The 13,136-nt window shown below is 44.0% G+C and overlaps 1 protein-coding gene across 5 annotated transcripts in view; it reads right to left on the minus strand.

Moving 5' to 3' along the window:
• The window catches only part of SHANK3 (SH3 and multiple ankyrin repeat domains 3), a 371,832-nt gene that overhangs the window by 241,986 nt on the left and 116,710 nt on the right, over nucleotides 1-13,136 (minus strand). For all 5 annotated transcript variants that reach the window (XM_068670237.1, XM_068670238.1, XM_068670239.1 and 2 more), the window contains one exon: nucleotides 12,195-12,261. In XM_068670237.1, coding sequence (XP_068526338.1) covers nucleotides 12,195-12,261 — 67 coding nt within the window. The remainder of the gene's footprint in view (nucleotides 1-12,194; nucleotides 12,262-13,136) is intronic.

Below are 13,136 nucleotides of genomic sequence, written 5' to 3' on the forward strand. Positions count from 1 at the left end.
TATACCCCAGGACCCAGGGCACCTACCCTGACACATAGGGGACAGCTCAGGGGACTCAGCAAAGACCTTGGGAGCCTCAGTGCAGAGGTACTGCTGATAGAAATCTGCCTGCTCCAACTTTAGTGCCTAGCCTCTGGAGCCTAGACTGCCCGTTTCTGGGTCGCTGTGCAGCTGGGAAGGCAACTGGAGCAAGACCAGTTTCTACAGAAAGGTTAGTGAACCAGGGATGATGACACCTGGCCTGGAAAGCTTGGCTTTAATTGAGAACACAGATGAGCACACATCCAGGCAGTTTCATAGGAGGATGGCAATCAAAGGAACACACCTATTGCTTGTATGAACAGTAGAGGACTTTTCTCTCCAGATACTCCAGAGATTCTTCAGAGCCCTCATCTAAACACAGACTTCCATCCAGCCAGTCTGGATACCATGCCACATAGATACACGCAAGCCTGGGTCTGCTCTCACGACAGCAATTAGATATATTCAGAGAGATACAAAAACATGTTTGGCTGTGCTATGAGATGAAGACAGCAAGGGAGACAAAATCTGTTGCATGTGGCAGAACCGTGGGAGAGAAAATTGTGCCTTGGCCAGACGGCAGAAAGGACAGAAGAGATACCCACATTGCACAGGGAGGTGTGCTGAGGCAGATCCATGGGATGGACCTCAAAATGGACGCGCTAATGGTAGAGGCTGTTTGGTATTGAAGGGTACTATGGGTGCACTTATTTGCACAAGGAAGTCCAGCAGAAAATCAGCACTTGGCACAGGCACAAAGACAACAAAGGTATCAGGAACATGTCCAGGGGCTGCAGCAGACAGAAGATTGAGGCCACCATGCACTTGAGGCAGTGACACAGGCAGCTGTGCAAAGGACAGGAAAGTGATTGTCCGGTTCTACTCTGCACTGCTGCACACAGTCCTTGAGGTGAGGCTGCACTTTTGGGTATCACATATAAGAAGGATGTAAAACTGTTAGAGCATGCAAACAAGGGCTGCAAAGATGGTGAAGGGCCTTGAGGGCAAGAGGTATGAGAAGCAGCTGAGTCCACTTGGTTTGCTCAGCCTAGAGAACAGGAGGCCTCATGGCGGCCTGCAGCTCCCTCAGGAGGGGAGTGGAGGGGCAGGCGCTGAGCTCTGCTCTCTGGGGACCCATCTGACAGGACCCAAGGGAACGGCATGGAGCTGGGACAGAGGAGGGTCAGGCTGGGGGGTAGGGGGAGATTCGTCACTGAGAGGGTGATCAGGCACTGGGACAGGCTCCCCAGGGCAGTGGTCATGACACCAAGCCTGATGGAGCTCAAGAAGCATTTGAGCAACACTCTTGGACATACGGCTTTATTTTGGGGTGGTCCTGTGTGGAGTCAGGATTTGGACTTGATGATCCCTGTGGATCCCTTCCAACTCAGGATATTCTATGATTTTGTGATTCGATGAGAGCTGCACTTCCAGCAGAGCCTCGCTCAGTACTGGGAGCTCACCAGGGAACCTTTACTGCTGTTTTTAAAAAGGCCTCTTCTAGGAGCAGTAAGCAGGAGACCAACAACACACACATGTGATTTGCTGTTTACTTCTCTCCCTGGTGGAGCACTGCATATTGAAAAACAAAAATCTGGGGGAAACCCGGCACTTCTTTGGGAGATGAGTGAAAGAGAACTTCCTGCTAGGGCTGAAAATGCTGAATTAACCATCACTCTTTGTTTTGAGCAGCACGTTTCAGAGGCTCTGGCTACCTAACAGAGAAAAAAACAGAACAGCCACAAGCTTGCAACAGCCAAATGACGTGTAATGACATCTAGGTCTCTAGAATGCACAATAATCCCAGGCCCATTTACTGTCTTAAAAGCACAAGAGGACACATCTGCCAGGTTGTCCTATGGGACAGCAGGGTCTCAGCTACCATACAGGCGCCAGTGAGGATGCTGAGGTCCTGTCTGGCTGCACTGGCTCTAACCCTGAGGGCCAACCATCTCCAGCATTATGACACAGCTTCATTCAAACAAAAAATTGGGTCACTCAGCTTTACAGAGAACTTAGTTGTCTTCTGATCAGAAGCACATTAAGCAAGGTATCCATCAAAGGTATCCATCATGCTGCTTTCCCCACTGCATCCACCGAGTGAGCCTTGACTTGTCACCGAGACATAACTCTGCCCCATTCCCTGCCAGTCACTCTCATACTAGTGCGAAAGAGACTGAAATCATGCTCTTTACTACAAAGATAGCTGGAAAGGAGGACTGGAGAGGGCTGCTGGCAGGCTCTCCTGCTGGGGATCTCTTGCAGGACACTAGATGTGTGTTCATTGATCCAAGGACTCCCCAGCACCAGAAGGTGGTGTCACACCACCCTGTCCCCTGGGCCCTGCCCACAGCATGCTCCAGTATATCATGCATGACCTCCCAGAGTCCAGGCCAACCTGTCAGCCAGCTTATCTCAACAGCAATGTGGACAGCAGTGGGTCAGTGAGCCCAGCGCAGGCAGAGGGATGGGGTCACTGTTCCCTGGGGGAGTGGGAAGACCAGGCTGGGGGAGCCCAAGGCATGCTTTGGCTAGTTCTATAGGCAGCAAAGCCAGCTTCTCACTGCACCTCAAACTACCTGAAACTGACAATAATAATAAACTGCTGAGCCTGAGCTGCAGCGACCAGGTGCAGAGACAGGATGGTTTCAGCCTGCTGTGAGGCAGCCAGTTCTAGCAAAGGCTTCCTCTTCCCAACCCCCAAACCCACTGCTCCCAGTGGGGAAGGGAGGGAAGTGAGAGCAATAAAAAAAAAAAAAAAAAAAAAAAAAAAGCACCAAAAAACAACTTTGTGCAGCTCATACAATCAGCTTTGAAGATTCTTTTCTATACCTTCTCAAGAGTTTAATCAAAGTGTGTTTACTGGGTTTCTCGCAGCAAAATGAATCACTTCAGTTACCATGACAGCGCTGCTCGAAGAAGCACAACCGTGCTCCAGCCAGCCTGGTTAATCTGACACTTCCGTGTTTGCTTTTGCCCTCCACAAGGAGAAATGCATGGCTCTTGGGTTGAAAATGCCTCTTGCTGCTCAGGTGTGGTAGGAGCAGGGCGTAGCCAGGGTTCCCCAAGGAGTTCTGGGCCCCGAGATGCTGCACTGTCACTGGGCGGCACCTGGACCACGCTCCAAACAATCCCAAGCTTCAGGCTAATGAACCAAAATGTAATCAACACTCTGAGGTTATTTAGAGATTTACTGGCTTGATGTTAAATATTCATGTAAAAGAGTAAAAGAGCACGAAGTGCAAATGTCTCCACAGTTCCAAGCTGAGAGGCCACATTTACATTTTAATAGTGGAAAATTACAAAGCAGAACGAAGAAGGCACATAGCATCTCCCCTCATGTGGCACACTGACGCTCAGGCTTCTCTTCCATGCAGGAGAGAGAGGATACTCCAAGAGACCTTTCAGGTATTTTTTTCCAGGAATGAAAACTAAAGGAAAAGTACACAATGATCAGGCAGACCAGAGCCACCCCCTTAGCTCCAGCAAGGTAACTGCTAATTTACCTCACTACTGAGAAATAGTGCACTGATAGGAATTGGAGTCAGTTCCCCCCACACACACCTTTTTAATTAAAAAAAAAATCATCCTCTAATGATTTCTTCAGTCATCTACATTTGCCTCTCAATTACCCATTCTCATGTTCTCATGTGCTGCTTCATCCCTGGACATCGCCCCTCAGAACTACCCCCTCCTACCTCACCCATCTCAGTGCAGGTCTTTTGCCCCATCCCACTCAGTCAGCCCTATGTAGCTGGGGACAGATTTCTCTCTGCATTTGTAAAACTTAAATTGAAACTGCTAAAAATACATTTTAATCAAACTTGCTAGCTTTTCTCTACAAACTGTCCTCAAATGTGCTTCCAATTCACCTGTGAGTAGTACATGATATGAGATTGTCAGACTTTCTCTTCAGACAATATTTATAAGCCTGATGCATATCATAACCGGAAGATTTTCCTTGCAAGAATTTTCATTCCTCTGCTTCTCCTTGTCATATTCAGAACATTTAGTGTCCTGCTTGGACTCTTAGGTCACTGCTCAAATCCCCACAGAGGAAATCCTGGCAACTGCATAGACCCATTACAGGAGTGACAAAATGAAATTAACAGTGATGACCAGAAAATCAGAAGCATCAAACAAGTATTTCTGATCTATATTTGAAAATAATTCCTATACATACCTCCATACCATCAAAAATGCACCCAGAAGGTTAAAACTTCCCCCCACAATTCCAAGGATAGCAGTAACAGATGTTTATTCAGTTATATACGTTCAAATTAGCGGGTCAAAAGCTTCTGCAGCAATGTTCAAAAGAATTTGCCATACAACTCACTGAATCATTGGCCTATATCTATAATACTCTTTAAAATGTGTCAGCGGATAGGGAGGCAGTTTTGAAAGGGTCAGCGGGATTATTCAGATAACCACAGAAAGCATAGCTTTATGTCATTTCTAGGAAAGGACTAGACACACTGAAACAGGACACTTAACAATTGAAAAATAAAGCATGAGAATTTAATTTATATCACCCAAGATGGCTTTAAGAACTCAAATCTCACTGACAAAAATAATAAGCTTGGGTGAAACCACTGACTTCACTGTAATGATACTGATTACATGCTACCACTTGTCAAGATACTAAGGCAGATTTTAACTGACAGTAAGACAAAATAATCAATCATTAATGAAGAGCAACAATTGGGAATATTTCCAATATTATCCAGTAAGCCAGTTCTTGTTACAGTAATATTTATATTTTTACCTTTACCAATGACCTCTCTATATATGGACGTATACACGGTAATATATATACACATTATAGACAAACACAGATCATTGACAATAAAACTGCAGGTGATGCCATGGCTGGTGCAATAGCATATGAGAGAGGGTGCTGACACAGTGGAATCTCGAGCACTTGTTAAGATGGGATCACCTGAACACATTTCATTACTTCCTGATGCAAGACAAAGCAGCTGGGAAACACAAACATAGGTTATACAGCACAGAACTGTTCCTTGAAACAGAGCTCCTTTCAGTGAGACTGAAACAGGCCAGTGATTCCTGACACAAACCACCTACAGACAAGCTCCAAGATCAATGCAGTGAGCAGAAAAGCTAACATAACCACTAGATGTATCAGTCCCTGAAAAAGGGTAGCACAGGCTGTTCATCCATAAGGTTATTATGGAAAAATGCATCGGAATGCAGTCAACATTGCTAAAAAGAACGTTAAACTGTTGCATGTTTTTTTGGGGGGATATTAAAAAGTAGAAAGAGTTCAACATAAAGCCATGCAAAGGCTCAGAAGCTGGTCAAGCTGACCTAAACTAAGAAAATAAATAAACAGAAGCTAGTCACTGTTTGCCAAGGTAACAGAGAGTCACAAATTTGTATATTAGGAAAGAGTATACTCCACAATAGAAATTTTCTGCATAAGAAACTTATGCAAAAGTTTGCACAGAGTTGTGCAAGTGTTTGAGTTTTCACCACAAGGTCACAATACTGGCCACTCTGGTCTTAAAATTTATTGTCCCATCAGCATCATATTGAGGAACTTGTCAAACTCTCCATGAAAAAAAATAAATCATAGAATCATAGAATGGCTTGGGTTGGAAGAGGCCTTAAAGATCATCCAGTTCCAACCCCCCTGCCATAGGCAGGGATACCACACACTAGATGAGGTTTGGCAGGGCCCCATCCAGCCTGGTCTTGAACACCTCCAGGGATGGGGCATGCACAACTTCTCTGGGCAACCTGTTCTGGTGCCTCACCACCCTCTGAGTAAAGAACTTCTTCCTAACATCCAAGCTAAATCTCCTCTCTTTCAGTTTAAAACCATTCCCCCTTGCTCTATCATTATCTACCTGAGTAAAGAATCCTTCTCCAACCTTCTTATAAGCCCTGTTTAAGCAACGGAAGGCCACAGCCTCTGTTGTCCCTACATGAAAGAGCAGAATGAGTGATAGTGCTCCAGCTTAACCAAGCTCAGTAGCCTCTTTGTTATGTCACAATTTTGGCCCCACACAGGCAGCAAACCTCTCAAGAGAGATTGTCTGGGCAGCAAATGAGAGCCTCAGTGCCTCTCAGAGGGGCGTCTCCAAATACCAACACCCTCTGTGCTTTTTTTTTTTTTTTTTTTTTTTGGCACTAGTTTTTATACAAGTGGTTTGCTGGTCCACCTTTTTGCAGTTGCCCTTTCCTGGGTCTTGACCATTACCATTGTTGTCATTGACACTCCTTTTCTGAGCCCCAGAGCATCATATCTGCTGGAAGAATTGGAAGATGTTAGATTTTTCCACTTTCTGGGTAATCCCAGACTGAGCTTACAGACAGAGTTTCTGACATATAGCTTCAGAGTTCATGGAGATACTTGGCTTTGGATGAGGAAGGCACCTGAAGGACAAAGGAAATACTGAGCTCAGCTTGGATTCATGACACCTTAATTGGTGAGAAATAACTTATTCTTTGGTTTGAGCTATAAAATGTCATAAAGCTGAGACTTCAAAAACAACTACCAATTCAATGCCCGAAGCCTCATGTAATCTTCCTGATGTGTCATGGTTTAAATTAATATGCTGGCATCAATTGACACAGAGAAGAAAACCAGGCCACATGCATCAGGGTATGGGATGGGTACCTAATGAGGAGTTAGGTGACCAGATCATCTTCTGACCTAAAAACCTTGAAAAAAATCTGTCCTAAGGTAGCAGGAGAGAGGAAGACACTGTGCCAGCAATTCTACCCATACAGAACTAACAGTAAGCCAGCGCTGTAGGATCTTCAGCAGATATGGGCCAAGAGTCTAACACATCCCAAAATGGGTCAGTGAAGCTGCAGAACCATACCAGAGGAGATGAGTTACTCAGCCACCCCTGCCTGTACACCTAAAGAAAACAAACGTTGTTATGGTGCACTTCAGTTTGGCAAACAAATGCTGGTGATCTGATACAGATTGTAATTCCCCAACAAAAAGATATTTTACATAATATAGGGTACTTCTTTGGGGTCTCACTATGACTGATAATGAATTAATTCCTTTGACTTGAAGTTAGTGGTTGCTTAGTGACCATGAATCATGACCTGATTATATTCAGCATAAGAAAAAAGAATCCTCAACCAGTCTTATGTACATGTACTGCTTAAGGTTAATTTCTCAGTATTGAGCTAATGTTATATTATTTTCTCCAGATCTACTTCCATGTAGATAGAGTAAATACGAATAAAAAAACAGGAGTTCAAAAAAAAATTAGCAAAGTTACAATACCACAATTGTAAAATAAAGCAGCTGTGGTTAAATGCCTACTTGGACAAAAGTGGCAAAATGAAAACATCAATTGGTATTGCAAAATATATTTTCCATATTTGAAGTTTAAATAACTGAAATCAATATAGACTTGCAATACACTCTAAATTGATAAGGGGAGCTAAAACATTAACAACAAAAAAAAAAGAGTTCTCAGAATGGAGGAAAATTTTAAGAAGCTTTTTGGTCATTTTGTAGATGTACAAGTAAATTCTAAAAGAAGCAGAAAGAGGCACTTGTATCACATCATGATGACAAAGCATAGGAAACTACTAATTAGCTGAAACAAACACTTAAAAATTTGCAGGCTAAGAAAACTTCCCAGAAAGATGGATAATGAAAATTATTGAGCAGCTGACAAGTGATCCAACTGATAAAAATAAATAAATAAATAAATAAATGAAAACTATGTGCAATTAACACTACTGGTAATGTTTTAGTGGAAAGCAGGTAATGTGGTACACACCTGCTGTTACTGAATGGAGTTACACATACGGCTGGTAAATTCTGATGTGGATTTAAGACTTGGAAGCTGATGGAACAAGCAAATGGACATGCCAGGAGGCTGATGGTGCTGCTCCAGAGAGGACCGAAGGTTCAGGCGCAGCCCCACTTGCACTGTTCCCCACTGACCAGATCTTGGTGTTCCTGATAGACATGCAACCTTTTTCCTCTGCCATCCCTTGCTTTTCTAAATCTGCTTGGCATGCTCAGAAACCAGGTTCTGCAGCTATGCGCAACAGGGTTAGGGCTGCCCTTGCCATTCCAAAGAAGCCACTCCCATATGGGCAAGAGTGGACCACCGCTAATGAACAAGCACTGTGCTGTGCTGCTTCAAGCACACACAGGATCTGTAGTCTCATTGCCAAGTCCTCATGATCCAACCTCTCAGGTCCAACCAAGAGCAAAGGCTGCATTTACTACACATGGCATTCTATCTGCAGACTCATAAAATATGAGAATCAGAAAAAAAAAAGGGAGAAAAACAAACAAACAAACAAAACAGCCCAATTCCATAATATCTGCAAATGTTCTCCACTTGTAAGAACACATTCTCCCTCCCTGGATTTGCAGCCTTCCACTCTATCTTCAACTTCAGTGCTGGTGCCTGTGATGGAACAAGCAGATCTTGGTGCCTGCACTGACTGAAAGGACAGAGAACTGTGCACAGGAAACTATGGAGAAAACTGCACAAGAAGTCCTGCAGCCCAATGGCCTGTTAAGAGCAGGCACTGATCACCCAAAATCCTCGCTGTGGACATTTTTGGGCATCTTCCTTAAACTATATCAACTCTATCTAGATCCATGAACTGAATGCTTGTAAGCAGATAGAGCACATCAGATGGAGCACAGTTTTGGGTTATTTTCACCTAAAAGAATTTACTTCACACTCTCCAGACCTACTGTACATTGTGAGACAAATCACAGCAACTGGGGACAGCCAGCTCCACCTCAGAAGTACACTCCTGATCCAAACAAACGTTGATGAATGCTCTAAGAGCCAGAAACTACAGCTATGTGCAAAAGGCTGTCGTGCAGCAAGGAGTGAAAGCTATTGCTAACTATCTTTCCTTCCACAGCCTTAACACAGCAGGTCCTCTCTGAATATTCCTGATGGTGGGGGCCACCAGCTCTTGTCTCACAGACAGACAAGTGCTGCCTAATAGCAGGAACTTGAGAAGATTTCTCCAAGAGCTATCACATACAATGCTGGACTATCACGTATAATTCTACCCTTTCCTACCAGATTGTTTTAGTATTTCTGCAACTATTGGGATGAAACTCTCAGGAAAAAGGAATAGAAACTGCCAGACTGCCTAGCCCTGACCCCTTCCTTATCCTAAATCATGCCAATCTGCTCTCCTCCAGTCAGACACTCACACTTTTCAGATCTTAATGAACTTCAAAAAACAATTTCTCCTTCCTTGGGAAATTCATCTGCTAGTCCCATTGACTCCAGGTGGATACCATCTGGACCTGCTGGTTTGCGTGCGATTAGTTTGCAACTGTTATCTGACCTATTTTATATAAACAGCCGTATCTAGAACATGAACAATTCATTCTTACCCAACACGTTTTCATGCCATTTTTTCATCCATGCCATTTTTCAAGAAAAATAATTGAACCATTCAATCACATATGGAATCACAGAAAAATTTAGTTTGGAAGGGGACTTTTGTAGGTCATCTAGTCCAATTTCTCTCTCACTGCAGTCTCTTTCCTCTTGAATTACTAGGGTAGCTTTCTTGTGTAAGAAATTTTTGGCTTTTCCTCACATCCTTTCTGACTCTTCTCACAAATCCTCAGCATCAGTGATAGTTAGCTGAGAAAAGAAGCCATAAAAGGCTGGGTTAAGGTGCAGGTTTCTAAACGCACAGCCACTTCCAAGAACCAAGCCCAATACTCACCAGTACTCACCTCGAGTACTGTGTTTCACCTCGAGTACTGTGTTCAGTTTTGGGCCCCTCGCTACAAGAAGGACATCGAGGTGCTTGAGCGGGTCCAAAGAAGGGCGACGAAGCTGGTGAGGGGCCTGGAGAGCAAATCCTATGAGGAGCGGCTGAAGGAGCTGGGCTTGTTCAGCCTGGAGAAGAGGAGGCTCAGGGGTGACCTTATTGCTCTGTATAAGTACATTAAAGGAGGCTGTAGCGGGGTGGGGGTTGGCCTGTTCTCCCACGTGCCTGGTGACAGGACGAGGGGGAATGGGCTAAAGTTACGCCAGGGGAGTTTTAGGTTAGATGTTAGGAAGAATTTCTTTACTGAAAGGGTTGTTAGACACTGGAACAGGCTGCCCAGGGAGGTGGTGGAGTCACCATCCCTGGAAGTCTTCAAAAGACGTTTAGATGTAGAGCTTAGGGATATGGTTTAGTGGGGACTGTTAGTGTTAGGTCAGAGGTTGGACTCGATGATCTTGAGGTCTCTTCCAACCTAGAAATTCTGTGATTCTGTGATTCTGTGAATACTCAAAGGCTGTTTCAGGCTGTACAAGTCTTTCCACTTGATGACTTCTTGTGGGTTAACCCCAGCAGGCAGCTAGCATCTCACAGCTGCTTGCTCACTCTACCCAGGCAGGACTGGGGAGAGAATTGGAAAGATGAAAGTGAGAAAACTCATGGAATGAGATAAAGACAATTTAATAAGTAAAGCAAAAGCTGCACTCACAAGTAAAGCAAAACGAGGAATTTGTGCATTACTTCCAATTGAAAGGCAGATGTCCAGCCATTTCTGGGAAAGCAGGACTTCATCATGCACAATGGTTACTTGGGAAGACAAGCACCATAACTCCTCCCCTCTTTTCCTCCCTTCCTCCTTCTTTATCCCCAGCTTTCATTACTAAGCATGATATCATACAGTTGGTCAGTTTGGGTCCCTTGGTTGTATCCTCTCCCAGCTTCTTGTGCACTCCCAGCCTCCTTGCTGGCAGGGCAGCACGTGAAGAAGAACAGTTTCAGACTCAGTGTAAGCACTGCTCTGCAATAACTAAAACATCGGTGTGTTATATCAGCACTGTCTTAATCATAAATCCAAAACTAGCACCACACTAGGCACAACAAAGAAAATTAACTCTATCCCACCCAAAACCAGGACATGTCCTGATGATTCATTACCTTCTGTGGAGGTACCTGCACTGAGACAACAGTGAGCAAAAAAGTCTTTGTGAACACCACAAGAAAGAAGGGAACACAGGAAGTTAACACTCTTTATCTCTTTGCCACAGCAAGCTTACAGATTTCCAACTGCCCTTATAAATAGAATGAGCTCAACAAAAACATCCACGTTTGTTATACGTTCTGGGAAGTTTGACACAATTAGATAAAAAGAAATAAAGCTTTCCATTGTACAAGTACTTATTTATGGCTTCCATACAAAGTTTTTTAACTTCTACGTCATTTAGGCTTCCCAAAAATTTCTCTGAGAAAGGATCAAGGGGAAAGATTAGAGAGAAAGAAGAAATGTATGTCATAACCTCTACTTCTGCTTGTCTCATGCGTTTACCTAAATTGCTGTATGCCATTCCACAGTCTTTTTGGAATCCAAAACATAGCATCACACTAGCTACAATAAAAAAATATTAACTCTATCCCAGCCAAAACGAGGACATGGCCTTATGATTCTGTACTTTCTGTGGATTTCACATTCACCAAGAATTAACTCTTTACATTGGCTTGTCCCTTGCTCTAGTGAGCTCTGATCCAGTCAACTTTCTAGAACAATTCAGGAAAACTCAACAAGTGGTATGATTTTATACTTAATCTAAAATTCAGTTTTGCATGACATATATTTCATGACAATATCTACACCAAAGGAGGAGAGAGGACGTGCTGCAAGGAAAAAAGCTAAACAGGAAATCCAAAAATATTCCTCCATAAAGAAACAATACCAGAATACTACTTCACTTTTTCTTATAGAAGCTCCAGTGTGGGGCAGCTCCATTGCCATTATCGCTACTAAGAGAGAGGACACGTCTCCTTGCACCAAGTCCAGTTAATAGCCTTAGCATGAGAGCATCTCTGATATGAAAGGGCTTCAAGGATGCAGAGAGAGAGAAAAGGCAAGGGATTTCACAAAGAGCTTTTCAGACCCACTCCAGACCAATCTGTCTAATTCTTTAGTTTGCTAATCGCAGCAGCCACAAGCAAACACTGGACTGAATAAACTCACTGAATAATGATGGCCCCGAGAGGAAAGTAGATGTGTCCTGATGCTCCCAATACCCAAAACTAGCTGCAGGCTGCAGCTTCCACTGATCACTGCAGGCAGCACTAGGAAACCACCAATTAACATATCCATTCTAAAATAGTCCTGGACTCTACAGTAAGATTAAAAAGGGAGAAAAGGTGGAGAGAAAAAAGATCAAACTCACCAACATCGGACTCTTTGTGGGTTTTGATGATTTCAGCCAATTCAAAATTTCCTGCAATGATGGCCACCTGAAAAGAGAGGGAGGGAAGACAGTTGAGCAGCTCTGAACAGCACTGAACCCGTGCTTGCTTGCACAGATCCCGCCATATGGACTAATAACAGCTGCCTTCCATGGTGGACGCAGAGCCAACAATTGTTCTGCCTCAGCTCACCCAGTCAGTAACCCCAAGGTGTAAATACACTCTCAGCATTGCAAGGAGAATTTATGTCAATTGTTTGTGCAATGAGAAGGTGGCAAATAGCTCAGAGATAACCATTCCCATCTCCTCAGAGTTTGGTGGTGATATGCCTAACACCAGCTAGGAATTAATTTTAGGTCTTGCAGGTACTGACCAGCTTTCTCAAGCCTGAAGGCTTTCAGCGAACCACAGTTAGATGATGAAAAGCAGCTTACCAGAAACCCAGCTTTCTGCATGTCCTACCTGAACAGTCCCCAGGACTAGCTCCTGCTCACTCCAGGCTGCATTGGCTGAGGAACCACTTCCACTCAGCTGCTGCAGCAGCTTACCCCAGGAAAGCCGTAACATATTAGACAACATTAAATATTGCTTTACCCAACACCCATCCTGTGGTTTCTCTCCACATGAAAAATCTTGAATAACTCAAAAGGACAGGGGAAGAGGGGAAGCTGAATGTGGATCGGCCAAGGGAACACACAGACATGGTCTGCCTTTCTCCAGGAACAGCTTCCACAGATGCTCATGTCCTGGAGAACAGCAGAACACCAGCAGTCCTCAAGAAGGTAGGTTAGAACATGAGTAAGAGAAAACAGACTGACGTGCTACTCTCTTGAAGCAAGTACTCAACCGATAGACTAGAGACATTACATCAACTCTTTGTTGATTTCTTATATCTTTTTTTTTTGGGGGGGGGGAGGGTGGAA

This window comes from Anas acuta, chromosome 1 (genome assembly GCF_963932015.1).
Source record: "Anas acuta chromosome 1, bAnaAcu1.1, whole genome shotgun sequence".
Classification (NCBI taxonomy): domain Eukaryota; kingdom Metazoa; phylum Chordata; class Aves; order Anseriformes; family Anatidae; genus Anas; species Anas acuta.